At 33.3% G+C, this 27,139-nt stretch overlaps 1 protein-coding gene across 1 annotated transcript in view; it reads right to left on the bottom strand.

Annotated features, from left to right (window-relative positions):
- The window catches only part of LOC149779710 (von Willebrand factor D and EGF domain-containing protein-like), a 55,519-nt gene extending 47,990 nt beyond the window's left edge, over positions 1 to 7,529 (bottom strand). Inside the window, exons 1-6 of the mRNA XM_089940563.1 lie at positions 7,462 to 7,529; positions 5,076 to 5,176; positions 3,960 to 4,169; positions 2,967 to 3,125; positions 1,719 to 1,739; positions 883 to 1,054 (exon numbers count right to left, since the gene is read on the bottom strand). Of these exons, the coding sequence (XP_089796689.1) occupies positions 883 to 1,054; positions 1,719 to 1,739; positions 2,967 to 3,125; positions 3,960 to 4,169; positions 5,076 to 5,163 (650 nt within the window). The 5' untranslated portion in view covers positions 5,164 to 5,176; positions 7,462 to 7,529. The remainder of the gene's footprint in view (positions 1 to 882; positions 1,055 to 1,718; positions 1,740 to 2,966; positions 3,126 to 3,959; positions 4,170 to 5,075; positions 5,177 to 7,461) is intronic.
- Positions 7,530 to 27,139: the final 19,610 nt, after the last annotated feature.

Raw genomic sequence — 27,139 nt, forward strand, 5'->3', positions numbered from 1 at the left:
TTATATGTGATAATTCCATATGAAAATACATTGGATTCAAGAAGCTAGGGAGAAGCGTGTTGACATCTGCAGATGTATTTCTGTTTCTGTCATTGAATGTTTGAAATCATAATGTGGAAAAATACGAAGTCTTTCAATTGCAATTATCAAAGAGACGCTATGTAATTTAATGCTTATTGCATTATGAGTGAAATAAGGAGGATGTAATTGCACTTATATTCGAAATTACAGTACAATTTCGAAATGTGTAATCAAGATTGAGAACCTATGACATGGCTCACGTAATTCGGATTTGCAGAAATAAGAAAGTACATTCTGAGGAAATTCAGAATGTAAAACTAAGTATATTTTTTGCCATTCTTATTACCAGCTAAAGAAGACTGTTTATGCCTTGTCACTTGGATATTATTTGTAAGGTCCCTTTCTGGCGTCTGCTGTATAGCTAGCCTAAATCCGAAACATTGTATCAAAAAAGTTAATGCGGAATGTGCCAAACAGCTGGTATGTGGCAGTTTACGAAACATTTGCTTTACTTCATTCCGAAACAAATTTAATCAACCAAAACGTAAAGCGACTACTAGTACAATAGAAAGTAGTTCCTTTATGCACGTGAATGTAATAAGAAGGTGTGAAATATCGTAAAATACTGAAAGATTCTGACAATGTAAAGTCAACGAAGAAAAAAAACGAGCATATACTAATATAAATTCCAATTTCGGAAGAGCTTACAATATTTACTGCCCCGAAATAAAATACATCAAAATTAAACAAACGGAATATTATATGCAAAAGCAAATAGTTCAAAGTTTACAAGTTCTTGAATTAGGTTTTTATTTATCCCTTACATTTCGGCCAGTACATTGCGATCGGTATCTCCCTTACCAATACACGGTGTAGTACCACTCAACTTCATGGCTTTTGGTAAAATTGCATTGGAACTTCAATCTTGGCTTATAATACTCTTTGCTATTCGATGGTTCCATTTCTGGTGTAAATATGAGATCATGTTGAACTGCTATAAAATCAGGCTGAAACTCGGGGGCATGCACGGGGACTGGAATAAATGGGTTGCATTTATCAAAACGATTTGAATAAATGCTCTCAAATTAATACATTTTGTATGTTATTGATTCAATGTTGTCTTCGTTCGAATTTACTTGTATTTCAATAGTTTATTTGAAATGCACCTATAATATAAGAGAATCAGCGAAATATCGCTCTTTATCACGTGTCATATATAGGAGTGGAACAATTCAATAATTCTCACTTCTTAAAATAACCGCTCCGGTGGCTTAGTGGTTAGAGCGTCCGCCTCGGATGCGGGGGGTAGTGGGTTCAATCCCCGGCCGAGTCATCTCAAAGACTTATAAAAATTGTACTAATTGTACTAACAGCTGGCTCGCTTGGCACTCAGCATTAAGCGGTTAGTGTTATGACTGGTCGGCCTAGTGTCAGGGTAATGTGACTGGGTGTGACATCATGCTACATGTCTGCGGCATGATGCCCCAGTGCTAGACATCACTATGAACTGTCACACTGCAAACATCGTAACGATATGACTGAAACATTGTTAAAGCTACGTTAAAAATCCAAATCACACACAGACACTTCCTTAAATAATTGTTACAAAGCGTAAAATATAAATGTATCTCTTGATTGAAACAATAAAGTTGCTATATCACTACTGTGTCGATAAAGATGTGGCGGAGAATATTTACCTTTAAAGTCTTTTAAGCTATCTGAAATTGAAGTTTAAAGAAATATTATAACAAAATATGGAAAGGGGACTATGTGTTAGATAAAGTCGCTAATACTAGTCTTGTGACCATTCTAAAACCAGAATAGTTTCACTACTGTCAGCCATAACAAATAAACCGAAGAGCATGATCAGTCAAATGTTATTGCTATGCATTATTCTTGCCGGAGACTATTTTATCTTTATATGCATCCGTTCCCAAGTAAACTATCTTCTAAACTATTCAAAACTAAGTTTGAATGGAATAACCCTTGTAGAGAGAAAACAAACATTGGGATAACTATAAGGTCACTCAATTGGAATCTAATACACAAGAACAACAAATATCACAAAACAATGCCACTAGAAATAAAAATAAGCCGATACCACACACACACACACACACACACACGCACGCACGCACGCATATTTACACTCTCGTGTGCTACACAGGAAGATAAATTATATATTAATTTCAAATCTATTTCTGGTCAGAAAACCTTCTCTAGATTGGATACAATCAGATGTCTAATAGATGATAACCATTTTGTCAGTTTTGTCGGGCTAGTGGAAATCTTTCCAGGTGATCTCAAGTTGATCAAATCAATCACTAAGCCAGAGTATTTATTAAAATGTGTACAGCGTTCTTAAACTTTATGTTCTAAGATTGATAAGAGTAAAAAATGTGGAAATGAGAGAAGTAACACCACAGCTAATAATATGTCATCTCATCTTAATAAATCTCGTTCCAGATCTCGTTCGTTTGCATTCGACTTCGTGAGTAAAATAAAAATGTTTTCTTGTCGCAAGAAGTGATTCTCTGATAAACATACACACATCGTGATGCCAGAATTACAACCATGAAAGTTCAGAATATCTAATCAAGACAAACCTCTGACTGCTGAAATCACGTAACGTCAATACTTCTCTGGCAAGTAAGAAGTCATTAACAATTTTAACTTTCTTGCGTTTTTTATAATTCCAGAATCTTGGAAATCTGTTCAAATATCTGATAGGAAATTAAAAGCAAATACATAATTATTGAACTAAATGACAAAAATAATTTAGTCGATTACTGGTGGCGAAATAAAATGTATTTGGAATTATTTAATTTGAAGAAGACAAAGAACTATCGGAACGATTTTAGACTTGATCATTTCCAATATACATTAACTACTGTATTAACAACTATGTTTATTTGTACACACACACAATTGACATGAATTTTTACCAAAACAGTAGGCCATGGACGCAGCAGTAGACACTAGATTGTACAGCATGAATGTACTGCAATTTTTTACTTGTATGGTCCTCTCTTGGCCACAAATACCACTAAATGTCACGAAACAGACTTTGCGGCTAACAACATTACCTTTGTCAGGAACCGTACCTGTTACAAAAACAAGTATTGTAAAAAAATGCTATTAATTTATTGCTTTGAAATTTCAATAATAATAAAGAAGTTTCGAACAAACAAGTTAACGACAAACTGAGCATCATCTTTCCATTTTCTGTTTTCTTTTCTTGCATATAACGTATCAGTGTTTAATTGATTATTGATACATTATTGCTACATATGCGAGGTCCACTTGAAATATATGTAAGGAGCAAAAACATGCGTCATAAAGCTGCTAGTAATACATACATACATACATACATACCCTCCGGTGGCCTAGTGGTTAGAGCGTCCGCCTCGGATGCGGGACATCGTGGGTTTGATCCCCGGCCGAGTCGTACCAAAGATTTACAATAACTGGCACTAACAGCTGCCTCGCTTGGCGCTCAGCATTAAGCGGTTAGTGCTAGGACTGGTCGGCCTGGTGTCAGGATAATGTGACTGGGTGGGATATCATGCTACATGTCTGCTGCATGATGCCCCAGTGCTAGACATCACTATAAACTGCCACACTGCAGACATCGTGGCGATATGACTTAAAAATTGTTAATGCAACCTTAACAATCCAAATCACATCTCATCACAAACACACACACACATACATACATACATACATACATACATACATACATATATACATACATACATACATACATACATACATACATAAATACAGACAGACATACAGACAGACAGACATACATACAAATTCAAGGATAGCTGGAGAGATAATGACATTCAAGGGCCCATATGAGACAACACTCATATATATGTATAAACAGAACTCGAGTATGACAGTTTGAAAGGCAGTTGGCATAGAAAACCCACCATTCATCCATCCTGGATAATAGGACCCGCATGATGATCCTGATTCAATATTTGCGCTGTCAGTCGGCATGTTATTGCTCAGAACGTTATACCATTTTGGTGGTAAATATCTGTCATTTACGTATGGCTCACTGGGACGGGAAACTGCATAGTTTCGGCTACGTCGATCCAAATCTGGTAGAATATCGTACTTGTCATTGCAGTCTTGACCTGAGTGATACAAATTATGTTTTTTATCAACAGAGTTGCATACAAAGTAGAAGCATGTTTGAAAAGAATCTTAAATTAACACTTTCGCTCCATACGATCATTCATTATTGTTTTTAAAAAAAATATGATTCAAGAGAATATTCAAAAACATGCATCTGAGATTATTTATACCCATGAAATATCTCCACTGTAAGTGACAAACCGCAATTTAAGAGACGAGACATACTATCTACAACATTTATGCAACAGGACAGAGTGTTTTCGTGGTAAAAGTTCCTTACCCACGCATGTTCCAGAAACACTAATGTTTAAATTATGCAAGAATTTGATCTTAGTTTGCAGTTAACAAACTTGTGCGCAAAATTTCTATGATTCCTGATTATTTCAAGTTGTAATAATGGGATATCCTTCTTAGAGTAGGCCGTTTTTAAAAAATAAGCTCTGATCCTTCCAGGTCATTAATGCTTAGATAGCAACCTTAGTCGTACTTTCATGGCGGTCTTAAAGAGACATTTGTTTTATTCTTGGTGTCTGTGCCTGAATGTCGGTAAAGAAAATATATTTGTATTGAATTAATTGTGATATACTGTAACTGGAGCATTTATATATTGTATAATTTCTTTAGGCCAATCATTTATAGTTATATTAGTGGAGTTTTCTTTGTTTAATGTTGTTGTTGTTGTTGCAATACACACTTATACACACACAAGCTCACATACATAAACAGACAGACAGACAGACACACACACACACACACACACACACATATATATATATATATATATATATATATATATATATATATATATATATATATATATATATATATATATAACACGTAATACCACGCATCGTGTTCTGTATATGTGCAGGCAAGAATGTACATGCAGAGAATGTCTATCATACCGGTTACACTTCCCAAAGCTAGCAACAGTAGAACAGCAGAAATGTGCATGATCAGCAAAGTCAGCGCAACTGCAGGTTGTGTAGCCATGATTATCTTTACACTGTAAAAAAACCCAACAATATAAGCATGGCATATATCTTACAATAACAAAGCTATTATGCTTAAAGCAAAGACACTCATACACATTCTCAATTAAACCAAATTATAATGGATATATAATTTTCAAAAATATAGAAATAATTGAACGATTTACTTGGTACTAGCTCCATAGATAGAACAATAATGGTAATATATGGATTAATATAAACTACATTCGATGGATAAGTGGGTGTGCATCTCAAGGCTTAAAATATGCATACATACACCGCTTAGCAATGATTTAGTCAAGACCCCTGGAGTAATACATGAAAAATTGATTTAGCGTATATGCAATCGGTCAAAAACAGACTAACAGTTGTAGACAGTGAACAAATCGCTCTAAAAGAAATTTTCTTCAACTACTGACAGGGTGAATTAAAGGTAGCAATAAATAAATAGCAATTTTTACAACAATACAGCAAGTTTTATGACTGGATATGATTAGGGTTATATCATATAGATCAACCTCTCAAATTATATTTTATAGTTGCCTCATCATCTTTTGTTTACGTTACAAATATTATATCTAATTTAGTACAATGGGGTGTCAGAATTATGGTACGTGAATTCCTCTTCCTCTTAAGTAAGATGTAATTAAAAAATAATCCAGTTCATATTTGGTTCTTAAGTATTTCCTTACTTAAAAGTTTCATCTCAGATGCATTTAAATAGTGACCTCGTTTCGAGGCATTAAAGTTTCGAACAGAGATACGTCTTGATAATAATGTCATGATGTCATACTGTCACTACTTTACTCATTAATTCCCAAAATGTTCTTCACTACTAGTCCAAACTTAATTTGACGACGCGATGTTTTAGCATTTCAAGGGTCTTTCCAGACTGTCCGATCGAGTTGAAGCTGTTGGCGAGTTTAGCGTTGACCTTATTTCAGGTACGCATTTGGTGATTCTTCCTTCTGTTTTCGAAAATGAACTGTTTTGCCACCATATTTCGATGGCACAAAGTCTTCCTTTAAAACATCAGTCTGTTGAAAGAACTGAATAATTTCCATGCATCTTTGAGCAATATTGTGGCTTTATTTGAATTAGAGCAATCTGCTAAGTTATTCTTATTGTACAGCATTACTTCTAACTTTTACATATTGTACAACTTCTTAGTCTAACTCATGTGTGCAGGTTATATTGAACGGAAAATAAATTCATATCGCCATCATGTATTAAAGGGAGATAAGTGTTGGTGTTTATTTCTTCCTATATGTATGTCTCTCGATAAAATGTTATTCTTCTATCCATACACCAGCTGAGTTATCCTAATATTTGTCTTAACATGCAATTTTTTTATCATAAAAATATAGCTGCATAAAACTTAAAATTAAAATTTTTTGTCAATCATATTTCTTTAGGAGCTTGTATATAAGACAGATAAGTGTATAAAATGTAACGAGGAACGTCAAAACGTGTTAAACATGCTTGAATTAAATACAAGATTTACGTTATGTACTTTTTAGAAAATAGTATTTTAATTATTTTCAACTCATAGGAATATATATTAGTAATGATTACTCTATTTATCATTTCAGATTTATTGCAGAATACAGTGTTTAAATAATTACGGTATTCTGAAGAATATATTATAATATTTAATGAAAGTTACACAATTAATAAAGGAAAAAAGCTCCATTGGATTACCAGCCTGAAAACTATCATTATAGCCGTAATAACAGCAACAGTAGTTGCTACTGGTATAATGAAACAACTTAAAGAGCCGATGACCTACAACAGAAACAACAATTTCAACATCTACTATTACTACTGCTGCTGCTGCGATTAATAATAATAATAATAATAATAACGAAGACAGCAAAAATAATCACAATCAGCATCAACATTATGATATTTGTGTTTTATTTTCAATGACATTTTACAATTTTCTTCAATTACAATTTCATTTAGATTGGATGTTTGCAGAGAATGATTGGATGACCGATGATATTTCGTGAGAGTTAATCAATATCAATATATATCGTACCACCTTGAATTTTTTCTTTCTAAACATGTCAGATTAAAGAACACGTATGCAAATGTTAATATTAACCAGCGGGAAATTTGTTCGGGCTCAAGTTCATTCGAGAAGCAACAGTAGTATTATTATCAGTAACAGTTGTGCTACTGTTAGTTTTAGTGGTAGTGCCAATAAAGGAAGAAGACTAAAGATGTCACTGTCAGATAAATGGTGGTGAGGAAATCAAGAGCGTCATAATTTTGTTCCTGCAATTAAAATACATACCCGATACTGCTAGCGCCACCAAACCTTCAAGCTCTGCTCTGAAGAATCGAATTACCTGGAGCGAACTGAGAGCACAACTAAAGTTCTGAACAGATAAACCTATGCTGCTCGTTTACGATTGGCTGGATTCTAATGATCGAAACTAGTAGATTTGTTTATACTTGCTTGAGTATTTAATAAATTACAAATACGTAATCAGTACGTCTTATCGCAGAAAGAACATATTTGTACTTTCACATCTAAAATGGCAAACTCATCATATGAAATTATGTGAGTATACGTGTGTGAAGTTAATACAGTAGTCACTAGACATATATGTGCGACAGGTATGTGCAACATGGATTTTTTTATCTTCGTCCATCCTGTGTTAAAACTCCTGTGTTATACATTTTCAATCGGAGCTAATGGATTGAACGGAAGAATATAAATATTTATGATATGCATACAACTATTACGTTGACCATTAAAACATGATTAGATGAGCAAAGATCTCTGTGAACTTTAATCAGAATTATCAATAACCATCACTGAGCTTTTTTTTAAAGCTTGATTGATGAACTGTCGGGCACTATGTCAAACGGAGAAATCTGTATGTCAATTCTAATTCAGTCTCTCAAACATTTTTATACCTATAATTTCGTCAAAAAACAGATATAGGCAAAATGAATCCGATGCACTCTTTTGGAATATTAGACTTTCGGTCAGGATTTAGCCACAAAAATCATTTGCATTTCACGATTTTTCTAGTTCCAGATACTTATTTCGAAAGTGGTAACTTTTTCTTTTTCTTATTCCCTCAGAAACATTACGATGCCAAGGTACGGGGCTTTTTACTAACTTTTAGCAATTAGGATGAAATAAACATTTTCAAAGAAACAAATATCTAATTTTATAAAATCGATATCGATGTCTAATTTAGGACTCTGAATGGGTTTTAATTATTTGAAATGTATTTTTTGGTAATCCTTGTCAACGGTGATTAACATATTATCACACATCAAACGTCTGTCATAAAAAATTCACTTAAAAACATCATCAAAGGGAATTTGGAGCAGCTTTGGCTATATTTTGTAATTATCAAGAAAAACAAAAAGATAATATAAAAGATGTACTTGATTGGAAGCGATTATACAAACATTTGAATCTTTATGCGATTAGGTAGGACATATCGGACCAAAAAATCATCGTTAGGAAAATCACTTAGAGAAGTCGAGAGCGGACGATTAATAAGATTGATGACTTCAGAATATGGACGACGAGAGCTCTAGCAGGGATAGAAAGACACAGCATGGGTCCAACATAAACTACAACAACACTACGAGATCTCATCAGCAGACACAGGGAACATAGAAACGCAAAAATGGCCCTTGGCACACATCTTCTAACGTTATTGTCTCCGACTCTGAAAAATACATCAATCAGGATTGAATCCAAAAGCCGAAAGTCTTGAATAAAATCAGTGACAAGGGCTCTATGAAGTCCCTAGAAACTAATCGACATATCTTCAACTCGGTACCACCACCACCACCAAGTGGTAACAAAACATATTAAGATGAGAAATTAGGCTGTCAATCACTAATTCCTAAAATTAATAAACGCATGTTGAAGCAACTCCAGATAGAACGAAACCTGTAATAACAACTATGCAATACTGGCAATTCTCCAACGTCAGCACATAAAACCAATCCAATCCGGTTCCAGCTATCTTATGTGCAGTCACACTACACACACACTCGAACTAAACAACCCCTATTCATTATGCATAAGTCCATTAATTTAAACAAATGATTAATAAAAATAATGTGAAAAACAAAATGTTAGGTAAACTCAAGGTTACAATTTATAGTCAGCTTTGTTTATTACACAGATACAATAATCTGGAATGTTTTTGCCAAACCTGCACCAGGTTTAAAACATACCATTTATTACGATTGCACCTTGTCTAACACATATAATTTATTATGACTGGTTCAGACGCCGTGTCAATAACATCTTAGACACATCTTATCTAAGTCTGACTAATGTTGTACATTTAACTGTTACCATATATGTCCATTCTACTGAAACATTGGCATACGTCCATATATAGAAAAACTTTGAAACATATTCTCATTTAATGATTTATTCATCTCTTTCTCTATTTTGATTTTTTTCTCTTTCACCGGGCACACCGTCAGTACCACAGTGTTGTACATTTAGAAGTTTATATTGATTTGTGGATATCTTGTCTAAGTGCGAGTACTCCAATGGAGAATAGGCATGACATTAATTAACCTGTTAATCGTTCCGGATAACTCCATTATGCAGTACAGAATCTCAATCGGGGTATTGAAAGTATCGTTCCTTTTTATTCAGTGGTAAAGGCATGAAAATAAACGACACAAATTGGTCCCGAAATATGATTTTAATACAAGTATACGCGTTTGCTGTACTGAAACGTATCATGAATATTCCATGATATATTGATTTCACTCTTATTGATTTTGTGTGGAGATACTGAAACTATCCAGAGGATAATGAAATTTCTTGACTTGATTTAAATGTTAGGAGCATCCAAGAGAAACTTGATTATTTGGAAAATGCAGCTGCAGATTTGTCAATTTGTTTGCTATAGAGAAGCACATTTAAATTCTAGCATCTATATGGATGGTTTAAAAACTCGATGGTTTTAAAGAATATTTTATACACAACAGAAACTCTCATAGAAGCGGCATCATGGTATACGTTCCAATAACGTTAAGTAGCAAACGTCTGAATGATTCGAACTTAGGATATCATGACGTTCAGATCATGTGTATTGAGATTAAGTTATACTCTCATAAAGTAGTGGGTAGGTTATAGATAAGAACGGCTATCCTTCTAATGTATGGGAATATTTTAAAACTTCGATTGATGTCATTAGTGACATGTATAAGCATAGTATTATTATGGGTGACCATAAAGTTGATTTACTCACACCTTCTATTTCTGCAGAATTAATCAATGTTATGTCAGGATATATTGTACAAAATCTGATAACAAACGTTAAACAAATAGATCTAGTACCAAAACCTTGCATGGCTCAATCTTTGTAAATAGTGGTATAAACATACGTCACCCTGACATTTTAATCATTGGTAGAGAACTGATTGCTCCTAATAGAGCAATCAGTGTTTTTACCTCCAACAGGTCCATAAGCGTTCTGGCTGGATTTACAGCAAAGCTGAGATCAAACGATTCAACGTTCTGATAAGAGGACTTAACCGGATAGATGTATTGCTAACTCCAAGATATTAAGATGATACAACTAAAATATTTAATACAAATTTCTAGAATTCTAATCATTTTGTATTCCTTATAAAACAGTAACCATTCGCCCAAATGATGAACAATATTCTGATTCCCATTTGCAAATAGCGAAAAAGCGACAGAGGACACACATTTGCTTTTAATCATAATAGGACAATCGATTAGAATAGGTATATACAAATCACGAATGATGTACGCAAAATGAAAACGTACACTAAGTAATATTGATTCAGATCTTTCAGCTTCTGAGGACAAATTTCTAAGCCATTTTGGAAAAAATATAACATTCCTTTTGGAACAAAGAGACAAATCCGTCAAATTCAATTACACCACAAAAGGAAAAGGCGGATTTATTAAATGAGCATTCCAATCGATTTCAGCTATTGATGACAGTAATTTCCCTCCCTATTTTCAAAGAAAGACGTTTTTATACCCTAAGCGAAATAACAATCTTTGAAAAAGAAAATATCGATATTATTAAATCAAGTTTTATTAATGAAGTCACTGCACATTATAGGAGAAGCCACAACATGCTTAAAGCGTCAGTGAAAGGATAGGTGACATAGCCTTATGTTAGCTTAGATTTATTGAAAAACCTAACAGCTGCCAATTCCTTTCTAAATGATATGTACTTTTCATCTTTTGTGTGCTATGAGTTTTACTTCTTTATCTCAGTTATTTTGATAATAAATCATTGTGATAAATAAACAAGTTACGCATAATGCATGAGGTGTATTATAAATATTTCAAATTCAAATTGCGTTCTGTATACATTGGTCATCTATATATTGGCTGTTAAGTGAACTTAATCGGAATCTTTGCTTTTATTTATGTATCCCTCATAATTGTGGATAAAGCATATGATAAAATAAAACATTGAATCTGTTTCACTGTTTCAAGGAACTTGTCGGACATTACCAATGCATAATGGATAAAATTACTGAATTCCACACGAAATCATTTTCTTTACATCTACAGCAATTTAAAGTCACAACAAATATGCGTTTTTAATATTTTTCTCTTAACTAAATCAAATTATGCACCATCAGTTTAATAGAGGGTATATAACATTCTCTGTCTCTTTATATATATATAATGTTGTTATAATAATGACATCATTTACTGACGTTATGAATATTTAGACGTCATCTGTTTTTATTCAAAATATTTTGTGCTTGAAAAAACATGCTGTAAATGCGACATTAACTATCCTTTCTAGTGGGTTGTGAAACATATATGAGTAATACGCACTTATAAAGTAATAGAGACTAACTAAATTGTTTTAAAAGATTTAATGGTTTCATTTGAAACTCACCTGTAAGTTATCGAATAAATGTGATAAAACTTATATTAAAGTTATTTAAGATACTTTTGAATATCCATCAATCGCAATGCAAAGACACCAAAAACCTTGTATGACGGTAGCTATATTTCTTTCCGAGTAGAAGCTATCTTTCTGACGTCAACTTTCTATGCAACGATTACACGAATATGCCTGACGAGGTTTTGTACTTTTTGCAACAACCTAGCACTACATTGGCAACCAAACCCATTTCAAACTAAGTCAGTTATTACGGTAAACTCCAGTTATCTACCAAAACAATACACAAAATGTTTACAAATGAAGTAAGGTTGTAACGTGATCCACTAGTTTTTATCTTGTAACGGAAAAAAACAATGCTGGCTAACATACCTTTTTTATTTATGGTGATTTGAAGTTACCTTGATTGGAGTTGAACAATGCTGCGCTTTTCAGCTGTTATCGTTTACCATTTTGATATATATCAGTTGTAATAATTATAGCCTGTAATTATCAAAGTGACGAAACTATCATCTTTGGACGACAAAAGCAGTAAGGATAATCTCATTAGTTACTCTTTTGAATGGAATACATTTTCATATCCAGCAAAATAAATGTGCGCAATCGGAAATGTTTTGCCTGCAGTTTGATTTGCCTTAAGAACTATTCAGCGCATCCACCTGTAGGTTACAGTGACCTAATTTTAAAGTGTTAATGACTGCCTGGGTTTGTTTTATCAAGCCCTTGGCAGAGAAGACTTTGTTTTAGCTTGAGAACGCCGACTGGTACTCGGAGGGCTACAAAAGTCGGCTTAAAAACTTTGTGTCCGCATTGCCATATATTGATATTGATTCAGTAAAAGAAACACACATACGAAACTTTTAATGCATATGGCATTCATACTAATTACTGGTGTATTACATGTCTATTTCTTTGTCATCAATTTACATTTATCTGTTTATTTGTTCAAATTTACAATCATCACAAACAAGACATGTCAGCTTCGGTAACGTGCAACATTTCCCTTCTACATCAAGGTATTAATCCGCCAGAAATATTATACCCTAAAAACCATTTCATGAAGAAAAGTTCTTTTAATTTTCAATTCTGTTCCTTTCCTCAAACTTTTAATTGTCAAACATTAGCCATGTCAACATTTGTAACCTGAAATATTTACCTTCTACAACAAGATAATACTCGGCCAGAAAAATTGTCCTCTAGAATCCATCTAAATAATAAAAGTCTATTAATTTTCTTATCGTCCGCAAATCTAAGAAGAGATGAATTACATTTGCCAAAACACGTTCAGTGTTTCTGTTTTACAAGTCATATCCTTTCACCACTCTTGCAATTGAATCTACAATCTCTTATATATAGAACTACTTCCAAACTGCATGAGTGAAAGAAAGTCATTCCTTACCGTTCTGATTTCTGGGAATCGTAATGGAGAAAGTCCAGTTTCCCAAGGGGTTTTCGCCCCAGAATTGAACAGACATAAAGGTCCACTCTTGTTGTTTACTAACCGCTTTGCCGTATCTCCTTTGGTTCATCAGCTTACTCCGTGCCCCCGCTGGGGAAACCAGTTCTAGCTCCACTTACGTTCGCTCACTGCTTTGGAAAAATGTTGCACCTGCACGTGCTCAAAGTAATTTATTGGACACGTTCTCTCCTCCACCGTGAGGTAGTCAGACTTTGTTGACAATGTTGAATTGAGCACCTTATATTTTAATTGTAAAATAAACATTGTCTTTTATTTGTACTTTATATAGTATCTCTCAAGTCACAATTTGTAGGATCAAACTTTCATCGGTTGAGATGTTTCCACAAGACAACTAATGTAATCTTTTTGCGATTGTATATCTTTGAGGCCTATATTTTGTGTCGAAGTTTATGTGTATCAGTTCCTTCGTAGGATGTGAAAAATAACAACGGAAGATTTAAACTTGACCATATGCTTCTATATATATATATATATATATATATATATATATATATATATATATATATATATATATATATATATATATATATATATATAGTCTTGTTGCCACATGTGTTAAATGTTGTATTACTGTAAGAAAGTTTCACCCAGAGAGAATCTTGCAAAGCTATATTTAACTCACATTTTAGTCTTCTGCGCAATTTCCAAAAGACAGGAAATTATATTCACCTGTTGTTTAAATGTTAGTTGTTTCATTAAAACTAAGACGTGAATACTCTTGATTTGTTGTACCTCGTTTCTTTAAATATATTGCAACTTATACAAAAGTAATAAATAAAGAAAAACAAGCATGCAAAATAAAATAATCATAAACAAGCATGGATGACATACCAATGCGGCGTACTGTTAATGCCCGTACAGTTTACTTGATCTGGTACGGTCTTCCATGTCTTGGCGTATTTGACCATTGCCTCTGCGTCCATCAGACTCTAACCAAACATCTGACCAACTAATAAAAGGAAATGATTCAATAAATAATTAAATTGTTTCGTTATGTTTTCCTTATATACTTTTACATCTTTAATGTTAAGCTACCTCGTTGCCAATTAAGATAGAATCCATGGACCAGACTCGCAGTTCAAGTTAAAGGTTTGTTCCGAACGTAGAGATGTAACCAGTAAACTTTATATACACTAAGCATGCAATGCCGATTGTTTTATTTGCTGGTGAAGCAATACAAACTGCGTAATTGCTGACATATGTGTTGTTTTGTATTGCTGTTGTTCTATTGTTGATCGGGTGGTTGGGGTGGGTGAAATCAAAAGCAGTAAACCTAATCAGATTTATGTTAGAATTCTACTTTATTCCGCCTATTATGAATCCGAACAACTTAATTCACGTTTTATGCAGTTTTGTAGATTCATGGAACCAATGTGGTTTTTAATGTTAGGTAATATCTGCACGAAATTTTATCACGAGCTAATATGGTTGGATGAATAGCAAAGGACACGGGTTACTACTGTTTGATGGGCAACGTCTAAGTTATAATATGGCCATGGCAAATATTGTGGCTGTGCCACGAATATATTAAGTATATACATTCCTTTGTAAGACGTTTTTCACGAACTCATTTGTGGTGTGAACTGTACGTAATTTCTCATTCCATTAAATATTTTCTCGTTTGTTGAGTACTGTTTAATGGTTACAGGCTCTCTCTGATAAATATCTTACCCGACTGTTTGGCCTTCTATCAAAGTTCCGTGCCTATTATAACAACAGTGTAGAAAGAAAACTGTAAACGTCTGTATCAACACATCACATGTATATCGAAAGGTTCTCTAATGTCAGCACGATGTCTTTCACAGTCGCAGGTATATTGTAAGCCTAATCATCAATCTTCAGTTCCAGGTTTTAGTTTGCAACTTATACAACAATTAACATTCACATAGCAAAAGCATCTACTTTAAGGTACTTGACATTCAATTATGGGGGACTGCGATTTTTGTTTAAGATGAAAAATATTCTGTTATTTTTTCTCGAGATAATTAACATCTCTTTCCTAATACTATCATGAATATAATATGGTTTATTTTGTTATAAATCAGAGCACGATATTTTGTTCCAGTTATTCACTCACGGAAATTAAACCAAAACGTGTCAGGCACCTGCCCCAGTACATTGAATTGTTGGTCGTTAATATAATTGTAGTATACTTTGGTACGTTGGGAAATACCGCGGTAGCAAATTTGTCATAAATTGGGAACCTCTCATGTGATGAATAAATATAAAAACTCTTTGATATTATTTGGTAAATTAGAATAAATATGTAACACAACACAATTTACGCTTATCTCTGCACATTGTTGATATTATATCTTGATCTACTAAACATGTCTTGACAAAATGTTTACACCCCGATTTCCTACCTAGATTTTCCGTTTCACATGCAACGCTAAAAGTATTACATACCTCAAAGAAACTTGAAAATCTTCGTCTGACCTACTGTATGTTTCTTAAAAACTGGCTACAGAGAAGTGCATTTAATAAGAAGGAAATTCAAAACTATATTTATATTCCCAATGTCCTGTTACTCTCTGATTAAATTAGTTCTCTCGACATTTCCTCTGTCTTGTTGATGCAGCACATGCCGTATGTTCATTGGTAAGTTTCACCACTCCAATATCTGCACTGTGCCAACGGAACAAACCATGTCCTTCTCCCAATAACACATATCAACCTGAAAGTGGATAATCATTTTATTTATATTTCTTGCAAAGTCATCCCTCTTCTTTCCTAACGAACGTGTAGAGAAACTTTCTCTCCTCTCTTGTATTCTGACTGTAATCGTCTGACACGATATCTCCTCTGTCTGTTGAGTGCCTATATATATATATATATATATATATATATATATATATATATATATATATATATATATATATATATATATATATATATATATATATATATTCTACGTGTTGGTGTTGTTTATTTTATAATTTATCAAGAAAACCCTGACAACACCATGGCATCAACATATGATCCACGAATTAGCAATAGAGCGACTTATTTAAAAATGACAACGGAAAAATTAGCGGAGAGACAGATGAAAAATGGATTACACGCACGCTTTCTTGAAAATTGTCTGGAAGACAACCTTGTGCCAAAGGGATTGCGTTTAAAATTAAAAGTTCAAATTGGGAATGAAACAGCATCAAAGAAGTTTCAATAATCTATTGACTCCCTATTGGAAAAGGTATCTTTGGAAAGATGTGAGAGAATAAAAGAACATTAGAGGAGAGTGATCAAGATAGGCAAGGAACTAGAAAAACAAAGAGATGAAATTAAAACGTTGATAAAAGGAAATACTGGCATTTTTGATGAGAACTTTATTTTTTTTTTTAAACTGAATCCAAAATAGACGAACTATTATAAAGTCAGCTTAAAAAGTTACAGAACTTACAGAGAGAGAAAAACAATTTTCCTGGACAAAGAGAAACATCAGCATCGAAAATAACTGGAGGAAAATCAAAAAGAGATAATCAACAACCAAATAAATCAGCAGATGAAATTGACTTCATCAATGTAAAAAGGAAACGAGCAGTAACTAAGAATCACAAACGGAATAACCAACAACCAAGACAGGAAAAGGAAATGGAACAAGCATCACCAAGAGCAAGAATTATCTATCAACCAAATCACATTGAAAACACTAATAGATCCATTCGAAACAATTGCAAAAATGATCAAGCAAAAAACTTAACAGCCCCAGGCACACGAAAGTCTACCTAAGCAGATGCAAAAAAAATGGGGCGAAGAAAACTACACAAGAATCCAACAGAACCGTTATAGCAACAATACAAAGTCTAATGGAAACCCTCAAGGATCTGTTGAAAACTACACAAATAGAAGAAAGAATAGGAGATTCATTAGAATACAAAACAAGAACAGATGGAGGAAAGAAAAGAAAAGATAAAAAGAAATCGAAAAAGGAAAAGAAACTGTGTTAAACCTTTCTAAATGAATTCTAACTAATAGTGATTACATTCTTCTAGGTAAGGGATTATCATATTGTCCGAGAACTAAAGTACATGATAATATTAATTTAGAAGAAGCATTTTGCAAATACACAAGATCGTTAAAATTAAAATAATTTTTCTCACAATCATGTTCATCTTCACAATATGAAAACAGTTTTCATCTACAAAATAAGCCCTGTTACAATAAAAAAGAATCAACATTTACACCTTCTAGTGGACGAGATATTTATCTCGGTTTTTATATTGAAGCAACTAAACAAGAAATTCTAAATAGCAGTCCTAAAAGAAAACATTTTACAAACATATTTAAAGAAGAACTAAATTCTTTATGTAGCGTATCGCAAGATGAAAGTATTATTATTAAAAAAGCTGATAAGTCTAGCACCATAGTAATAAGGAATATGGAGGATTATATTAAAGAAGTAAAAAGACAAATAAATGATGAAGAATATTACACAAAATATTCCTATAATCCTTCTGAAGAAATAAAAGAAAAAATAAGCCAATGTATTAATCAAATAGCTGTCCACAATTGTTCCATATATGATGAACTATATATCTTCCCAGATAAAATACGCACACCTCTGTTTTATATTTTACCAAAAATACATAAAACGGTTGATAAGTCACTACCTTTAGGGTATCCAGGTAGACCCATTATTTCTACATACAACTCAATTACAAATAATATATCGCAACATATCGATCACATTTTACAACCACTGATGCAATCACTACCTTCATATGACAAACATACTTTTGATTTCATTGCCAAATTGAAATCTTTACCGAAACTAACTGAAAATGCATTCCTTGTTATACTTCATATGGTTTTACTCTACACAAATATACCACACAATGATGGTATCTTGAAGAAAACGAACATACATATAAACTATCAAAAGAACATATTTGTGATTTGATAAAACTTGTGCTCGAAAATAACTTTTTTCAATTTGGTAATGCAAACTATCTCCAAACAAATGGGAACAGCAATGGGTAGTCCAATGGTACCTGCTTATGCATCTTTATTTATGGGAAAATTAGAAAATGATTTTCTAAATAAATGCCTCTTAAAACCGGATGTATGGTTAAGGTTTTTAGATGATATTTTCATGATATGGAGTTATTTATTAGAAGACCTTTATTACTTTATAGACAATTTAAACAAATTACATCCAACAATAAAATTTATATTCAATGTCTCTAAAACTAAAGTGTCATTTTTGGACGTAGATGTCGTGAAAAATGAAATTAATGACATTACTACCATGGTTCATGTTAAAAACACAAATATTCATCAATATGTTGAATATTATTCTTGCCATCCTAAATCATGTAAAAATGGGATACCATATAGTCAAGCAAAATGATATAGAAGAATTATTTCGGATGACTTTAAATCATCTTTGACAGAGTTAGGTCAGCATTTTTTAAATAGAAATTACCCTATTGACATCATTAAAACTGCTTTCCAAAAAGTATCCTCTCTTACACACCTTGAATCTTTACAATATAAAATTAAAAGTAGACATGTAGATATCATTCCTATTGTTATTGAATATAATCCAAGTTTGCCTAATATAGGTACGATTATCAATAAATATTGGGATTTATTAAACTTATCACGTAAAGCAAGTGTTAAATCGCTACAAGAAAGCAAACCCACACTTGCTTATAAATGGACTAAAAATCTTAAAGATTTCCTAACTAATTCCATTTTAGAAAAGCCATCATATACAATAGGATCATCAACTAAATGTAATAGACCTAGATGTTCACACTGTTCATTTATTAATGAAAATACTTCTTTCAATAGCAATAATACGACAGAAACTTGTAATATGCGTTGTGATACTAATTGTGCAACATCAAATGCTATTTGCTTGATGAGATGCAAAAAATGTGGCATCCAATATGTTGGACAAACCAGTCAACAAATATCTAAACGTAGTGAGTTATGATAACCGATTTAACATTTGTCAAGATTATATCAAGATATATTTTTTATATATTTTTATTTTTTTAATTTTATTATTATTATTATTATTATTATTATTATTATTATTTCTTTCTATTTATTTATTTATTTATTATTTTCTATATCTCTAATCAGTTTGCATTATACATAATACAAATATTGATAAAACTGTTTATCTATCTATCTATGATAAGAACATGATAAGAACATCTTTGGACCCACACAAATATTACAGAGATGAATCCAGCAGGCAAGCAAGTGATAACAATCTGCTTTTTATTTTTTATTTTTGGTCCAGATACTTTGTTTTTGGTGTATATGACCAGTTTCCACTTAGCCAACTAAATCTGGAGATGACATTCAATAAAAGATGACCTTAAAATGTACTCTAACTATAAGGTTCCTGAAGAACCTTATCATGGGTTTATCCCAGGGCCCTAATTTACAGCAATTTCATAGTTCAGACCCATGTGAAGAAATTGTGTACGAGTTATATCAATATGTATATGTTGTCAAAAATGTACTCGGGTTTCGTTGCCGCGTACAGCGTCACCCGAGGGTGGTATATTTTTTCGGCTCTAGTTATTTCGAAATACTAGAAAAACTCAAACCATGCTGCACGTGCGAATTGCCTGCAGCGGAAAAACCTAACTCGTTGCAATGGAATTTGGTTATAGAGAATTTGCTCTATATGTATACTAGCTGTGACAGATATGGGCAGGTAGGTACCTGCCCATATCTGTCACAGCTAGTATACATATAGAGTACCTGCCCATATCTGTCACAGCTAGTATACATATAGAGTACCTGCCCATATCTGTCACAGCTAGTATACATATAGAGTACCTGCCCATATCTGTCACAGCTAGTATACATATAGAGCAAATTCTCTATAACCAAATTCCATTACAACGAGTCTTGTCAGAAAGCCTACCCCTCTTACGGGAGCAAATCTCCAGCTGTAGAGGTAATGAAATTTAAGTATTCTTTATTACTTTTCGTTTTATATGACAGAATTGTTTCATACTTTAGATGTTTTAGAATTTATTCTAAATTCTACAGAGTCAATACCTAGGTTATACAACGCCATATTATAAATATTATAGTCTGGTTCGAGTTAGCTATTTGTTGTAACTGAACAGACAAATTGAATTTAATTATACGCTGCATGCATTAAACGATTTATGTAATGGGTAACGAATTCATGTACGCGCATCCGCAACATATATCAATGTAGAAGTATTTATCAGTGTCATATGTACTACACGGTTTAGTTGTTATAATTTTAGCTGCCTTATACATGGTTTGATGTGGAGTCACATAACTCTGTGTGGTTTCGTGTGACGTATACGCTGTGTCTAGTGACGTTGGTTCGGAAGAGTGTACTAGTTTTCTCGATGCGAGGGACCAGCGCTTCGCGACCATCGGGTCTGTGTGAAATGTGAGGGCTCTAGAGGGATCCTTCAACAGACTGAGTGGGGCGGACCATGCGTGGGCGCTTCTCTGGCCATTGACTAGAGCGAGTGGAACCGGAGTTACATCTTGGACGTCAAATGGGTGCCACGATAGTTATAAATATTATGCGTTCCACGTTATTATTTTCACTATTGCTATCTGAGCAAATTCACATGCATTTCAATATCCTTATATGAACGATACATTCGAATTCACGTGCATTTCATTAACGTTATATAAAACGATACATTCAAATTTACATGCATTTCAATATCGTTGTATGAACGATACATTTAAGACTGTTGATATTGGGGTGTAGATCATCTACTTTTATTTTGTTGTTTGGTGATAGGACTTCACGTTTGTTTGAAATTCCATTTGTTAAATTCATGTTTGATTTTTTTTTGTTGAGTTACTTGTTGATAGTCCCATGTTATGAACCTTATTATTTTCCTTATCTTTTTGTTTATAATGGTGTCATATTTGTTAATATTTAATTTGCTTTTATAAATAAACATCTTATAAACGCAGTTGCTTTGGGTGTCTTCACTAATCCAGTCCCAACCCTGCTGCATCTTGTGACAATACCATTTTATCCATAACATGTGGTTCGCCTCGCACGTGCCTGTTATTGTCAACGTAATTACCCGCTTAACTCAATACATAATCATTTGTTGCCTTATATAGGCTGTTTTATGTGACAAGATTAATCTGACCCATACAAAATTTTCTAGGCGGACTCAATGCGGATTTTAGAAAGGAATTTTAAAAGATTTCTGCCTAAACCATAACCTGCTTATTATTACGTGGATTGAGGATGGAATTGTAGGCGACATATGCAAATTAGATGTTCTAAGTGTCCACTTAACCAAACAAAAATCCATTCCTGCCTGAAACAAAAATCCACCTGTAATAAAATCCGGTCTGAGATTTCTGCCTGAAAAAAATCCCACCTGAGATTCCCAACTGATATAAAAATCTGATTGAGGTTTTTGTATAAGTAAGTGCTGCCCAAAATGTCCACTTAAAAATCATCCTATACAAAATCTGCTTCAGATTTCCATTAAAAACACTAACGATGCTTAGGAATTATTGGGAATCAATAATAAATACAATACTTTTATTATTGGATCATAAATTATATTTTGACAGACATCATCAAATAAGATTTAGATTTTATTGTTCTCATTTTCTTTTTATGCATATGAAACTTTTATATAATGGCATTATTCATGTCTTTTTCCTTTCACTGAAATTTTGTTACGATTTCACAAGCATTTTGATCCAGACATTCACTGAAACTTTTGTTAGATCTCATTAACATTTCATTGAACGTTTGGTGTGATTTTACTATCGGATTGACCAGTATATAGTGTTTTACTGAAGTTTCAGAAATAATTTTGACAGACATTTCAAAAGGTTTCAAACGAAATAATGGATACGAATTATATACCACTTTACTAACCACTAATATTTCAGTACACATGAAAAAAATTATACGGCTGTTATAATTATAACATCCATAAGATATGGGAGTTGTACGGCAATTCGACTTTTGAATTTACAAACTATGATGCTGTTGTGATCGCTTGAACGAGCCCTCGATCAATAGGCAGCCGTGGCAAGCGTTTATCATGATATAATTACACTGGTTTCACTCTGAATACTAATACAACAATAGACAAAATATCACTTACGACATTGAAAGACGATTCTACTTGTAGGCCATGAAAACAACTCTGCAAAGATATGACCATCTTTGATAGACATGGGTATCTGGCAGCAAAATCAACACTTTCCCACCAGTGATATATGCATTGTCCCTCCTCAAATTCTGGAAGTGAATGAGTTTGGAGTTGCATAACTTCAAAATCATTCTGGCTCATTTCTGTTTCATTTAAAACGTTTAGTCACTACTGTTGAGCTCATAATAGATTAAACATTTATGGCTAAAATCACAAAATGCTAGTCCTGATATTAAGTTGTCTTACAGATTGACGAATTATGTTGCCAATGACATTGTATTCTTTATATGTGAGCTATTCGCAGACTCCCAGTAATATTAGCTCGTATGCCTTTGAGAAATCCGCCCTTGATGTATCTCCCATAGGTCCGTAGTGTTGTACTTTTTATTAAAATAAATTAGTGACAAAAATTTATTTGGATAATGTTTTGGAAATTTCGATTGATCTTACCTTAATAATTTCGGTGGGACTTGCTAAGGTTCCCAGGCTGGTTCCTCAACATTCTTAATGTCTAAAAGAAGAAATTACTGGGGTTGTACTTCCTCCCTTAGACACATTTCTAAGGCTGGTTTCCACCCATTGTCTGATAATAATCTGTTGCCAGATTTCCATATTGCCCTGTGTTTGTGACATGTTCTATGCTGTATTTATAGGTTACTGCATTTATATGGGGACATATGAATGAGCTTTTTCTGACGTAAATACTGCAGGACCTTGGGAGTGCAGTATATTTATCCGACAAAACGAGTTCATATTTTTCCATACAAATGCAGTAACTTTTTAGTATATGCTAAAATGTTTTAATTCTACCTAATGCTTAATTATATTAAGAAAATACACAACAAGAAACAAAATAACTGAATGCATGCCGTATTCCAAACTAAATACACAAGCGCAGTTTCATCAGTATACAATAACATTTTTACTGCGCACATAACTCCGCCAAGATAAATTTAAATTTAGTCGCGCGCTCGGCATAACTTTCCAAAGAAAATGGCGTGTCTAGTTAAAATTGACATTTTGACTCATATTGTGAATGAATACGCATGACACAACTTTTCCATCTGATATGGAATGAATAGATTTTGGTATTTTTTCGATTCTACGAAATTTCGTGACTATGGACTGGATTTATTTGTGACAATTCCACAAGAAATACATAGGATTGAAGCGTGTTGACATCTGCAAATGTGTTTCTGTTTCTGTCACTGAATGTTTGATATCATAATGTGGGAAACATATCAAGTCTTTCATTTGCAGTTATCAAAAAGACGCTATGGAATGTAATGCTTATTTCATTTAGAGTGCAGTAAGGAGGATGTAATTGCATTTATATTTGAAATTACAGTACAATTTCGAAATGTGTAATCAACTTTGATAACCTATGACATGGCTCATGACAAAGCAACTGGTATGTGGCAGTCCACGAAACAATTGCTTTTTAACTTCATTCAGAAACAAATTTAAACAACCACAACGTAAAATGCCCACTACGCGAGAGTAAATGATTTGTTTACAAATCAAAAGTGCTGGCGTCTGCGTCCATTTGTTTCTTTACAATATAAAGTAGTTCCTGTATATACGTGAATGCAATATGAAGGTGTGCAATATCGTTAAATAATGAATGGTTCTGACAAATGTAAAGGGAACGAAGAAAAAAATGAGCATATAATAGTGTTTGTGCATTTGTTTGTATTGCGGCTGGCATTAAATTCAAATCAAGTAAGTTGTCGATTTCCCCCCATTGGTAATGGATTTGTATATATATATATATATATATATATATATATATATATATATATATATATATATATATATATATAAAAGGAGTGGAAGTAATTAACACCCATCCCTTGTTATGTTAGATATTTTCCGAAATAAATTTAAATCTACTTACTGGATAAGTGGAGTCCTGGTTGTTCTCTCCCCTCCCCGAGTTACCTATCAGTAAAACAAATTTCTGTCTTGTCATCGTTATTCTTTAACCCTGAAACCTCCTCTAATTTCTCAACATCCTTTTCGTGGTGTTTAAATGAATTTGAGTCGGATATTAAGTTTGTGAAATCGTCAGCGTGTTGCAGAATGTTCTGTTCACTTTTACAGTTTGGTATAATTGGTATATTTATACCTTTTTAATTTCTAATTTAGGAACTCAGTATTTCTATTGCTGTTACGTATCGTATCATAGACAGAGAGCAGCCCTGTCTTACTGATCTTTCGACCTCAAAAGTCGTTGCGCCATTTATCTGTACTTTTAAGAAGATCTTCTTTTACAGGATTGTAGTCCATTTTCGGAAGTTTTCTCCGAGACCAAATTTTGCCAGTGCCATATTCCAGTGCCGTATAAATATAGCTTTGTTCTAATCGCTCAAATGATTTGTCTTCGTTAAAAAGTATCATCACTGATATCCTTCCATGATCAGATAATCAATGGTAGTTTTAATTGTCAAGATGTTATTTTGTATGTCCATCCCGTCATCCCCGCAACTTTGGCTAGTATTTATTAATTAATTTACCCATGTTCTAATTCTTTTTGCTAAATTCCTGTTTGAATAGTATGTAATTAACATTCAGTAGAGATACTGGTTTCCAATTTTTCAATTTTGTCATGATTCCCTTCCCCTTTGTATATAATATTTTGTAAATAAATATTGTATAAGAACTCTAGTATGGGAATGATGTTGTGTTTGCATGTGGTGTAAAATTCTGCAGCATGCACTTTAGATCTATGTGCTTTGCCCTTTGACATTGATGTGATCATCCGTGCTATCTCCACTCCCCTTATAATCTCTTCACCCTCCCTTCATCTTCTGTTATTTCCTTTACTTTTACATCATTCAGTAATGCCCTAGTGTTTTCCTCTTCTATTTTTTGTGATGTACAAACTAATTGATAGCGTGTCTTAATTTTTCAGGAAATTCCGGTTGCCCACTAGTTAATTCTCCGTCTTCCGTTATGTTCTCTGTTCTTTTCTTTTCCCTTATTTCCTCTCATATAAACCTTCTGCCTTCTCGTACATATCTTCATACGTCCCTGTTCTTATTATATTTGCCTTTTTTTTGTTTTTCTTTTCAATGTTACCGTATTTCTAAGTCGCTCTCTGCCTAGTCTTTCTTTCTCTTATTACAGTATCATGTATGTGCTTCATTCCTATTTCTGATACGTAAAACGTGTTAAGCCTACTTAATCATATTTAAATTCATAAGTGTAGTGTTCTTAAAATATCCAGTTTCCTGTAACTATCTACAAATTGTTCCCCTCAACAAGTTTCTAAGTACTGCTTTAGTAGTACATCTTTATTAGTAAGACCCCACTTCCTATCGATCTCTCCCTCCACCCATTTAAAATCTCCACTGAATATAAAATTTTGCGTTGTGAAATCTTGTGTGTCAATTTATCCAAAAATTGCATCTGTGTAGCATTGTACTGCAATTATGCGTAAACCTTTAAAACATGCCATGGCATCTTTGCATGTGTTTATCTGCCATTGAAGACTTCCCCTACGCTGACTTCTTCCCATCGTTTTGTTCTATTTCTTCAGTTCTGTAGGTGTGGCAACCCCAGGCATTACGTCTATTTTTGTTTTTTGTTATTATCATCGATTCTTGATTTTCGTCTAATGGAACGTTAATACTCCTAATGTTTCTTGCAGTAGTATATATTGCGATCCGCCATTACCTATTTTTGCTTTCATTACTCCATTAACATTTATGCTTACTATTTTCAGTTCATTTGTATCCAATTTTAGAACTAGGTCCGGTTCTAGACATGTGGTACATTTTACATGTCTTGTTAATTTTGTTAATTTTTACGGCGGCCTCTTCCGGTAGCATTTTCTGTTGCATTTGTTCTGTCAGCTTTTTAACCCGTCTTGTCCTATCTTGTTTAAGTTGCCTCCACATGTTTCTTCCGGTATTTGTTCCTGTCCATCTGTTATGCTTAATCTTAAGTTGTCCATTCCTGTTTTGTCAGTTTGTATTGTGTCTTTTGTAACTGCATCGCTTTTCTGTTTGTCACTTATTGTTGGTTTTTCGCCCGTTTCTAGTTCCATATTTACCTGTTTATTTGTTCTATGTCCCTATCACTTTTGTTTTAAGATTGATCTTTACTTTTCCTTTGCAACTTAGTATTGTTATTATTTGGGCGGGAATTTTTGTCATTGATGTTTTTACCCTACTTTTTTCTATGGATTTGTTCTCCTCCTGTGAACATTCTTCTGAATTTGACTATTTCCGCTTTTTTCCTTCTTTGCCGGGGTAGATGTGATGGGCTTGAAATGAATTAGGTCATCCTCTGGCCCCTTGAATATAATTTCTCCTACTATAGATGACTCCCAGCCATATTAGTCCTTGTCCGAGGACTCTTCTCCCATTTCAGTTGAGACTTAATGGAGATAATATTAATTATTTTGCAAAAGCTACTTCTCCT

Source organism: Sinohyriopsis cumingii, chromosome 17 (genome assembly GCF_028554795.1).
Source record: "Sinohyriopsis cumingii isolate HCF-2022 chromosome 17, ASM2855479v2, whole genome shotgun sequence".
NCBI lineage: Eukaryota > Metazoa > Mollusca > Bivalvia > Unionida > Unionidae > Sinohyriopsis > Sinohyriopsis cumingii.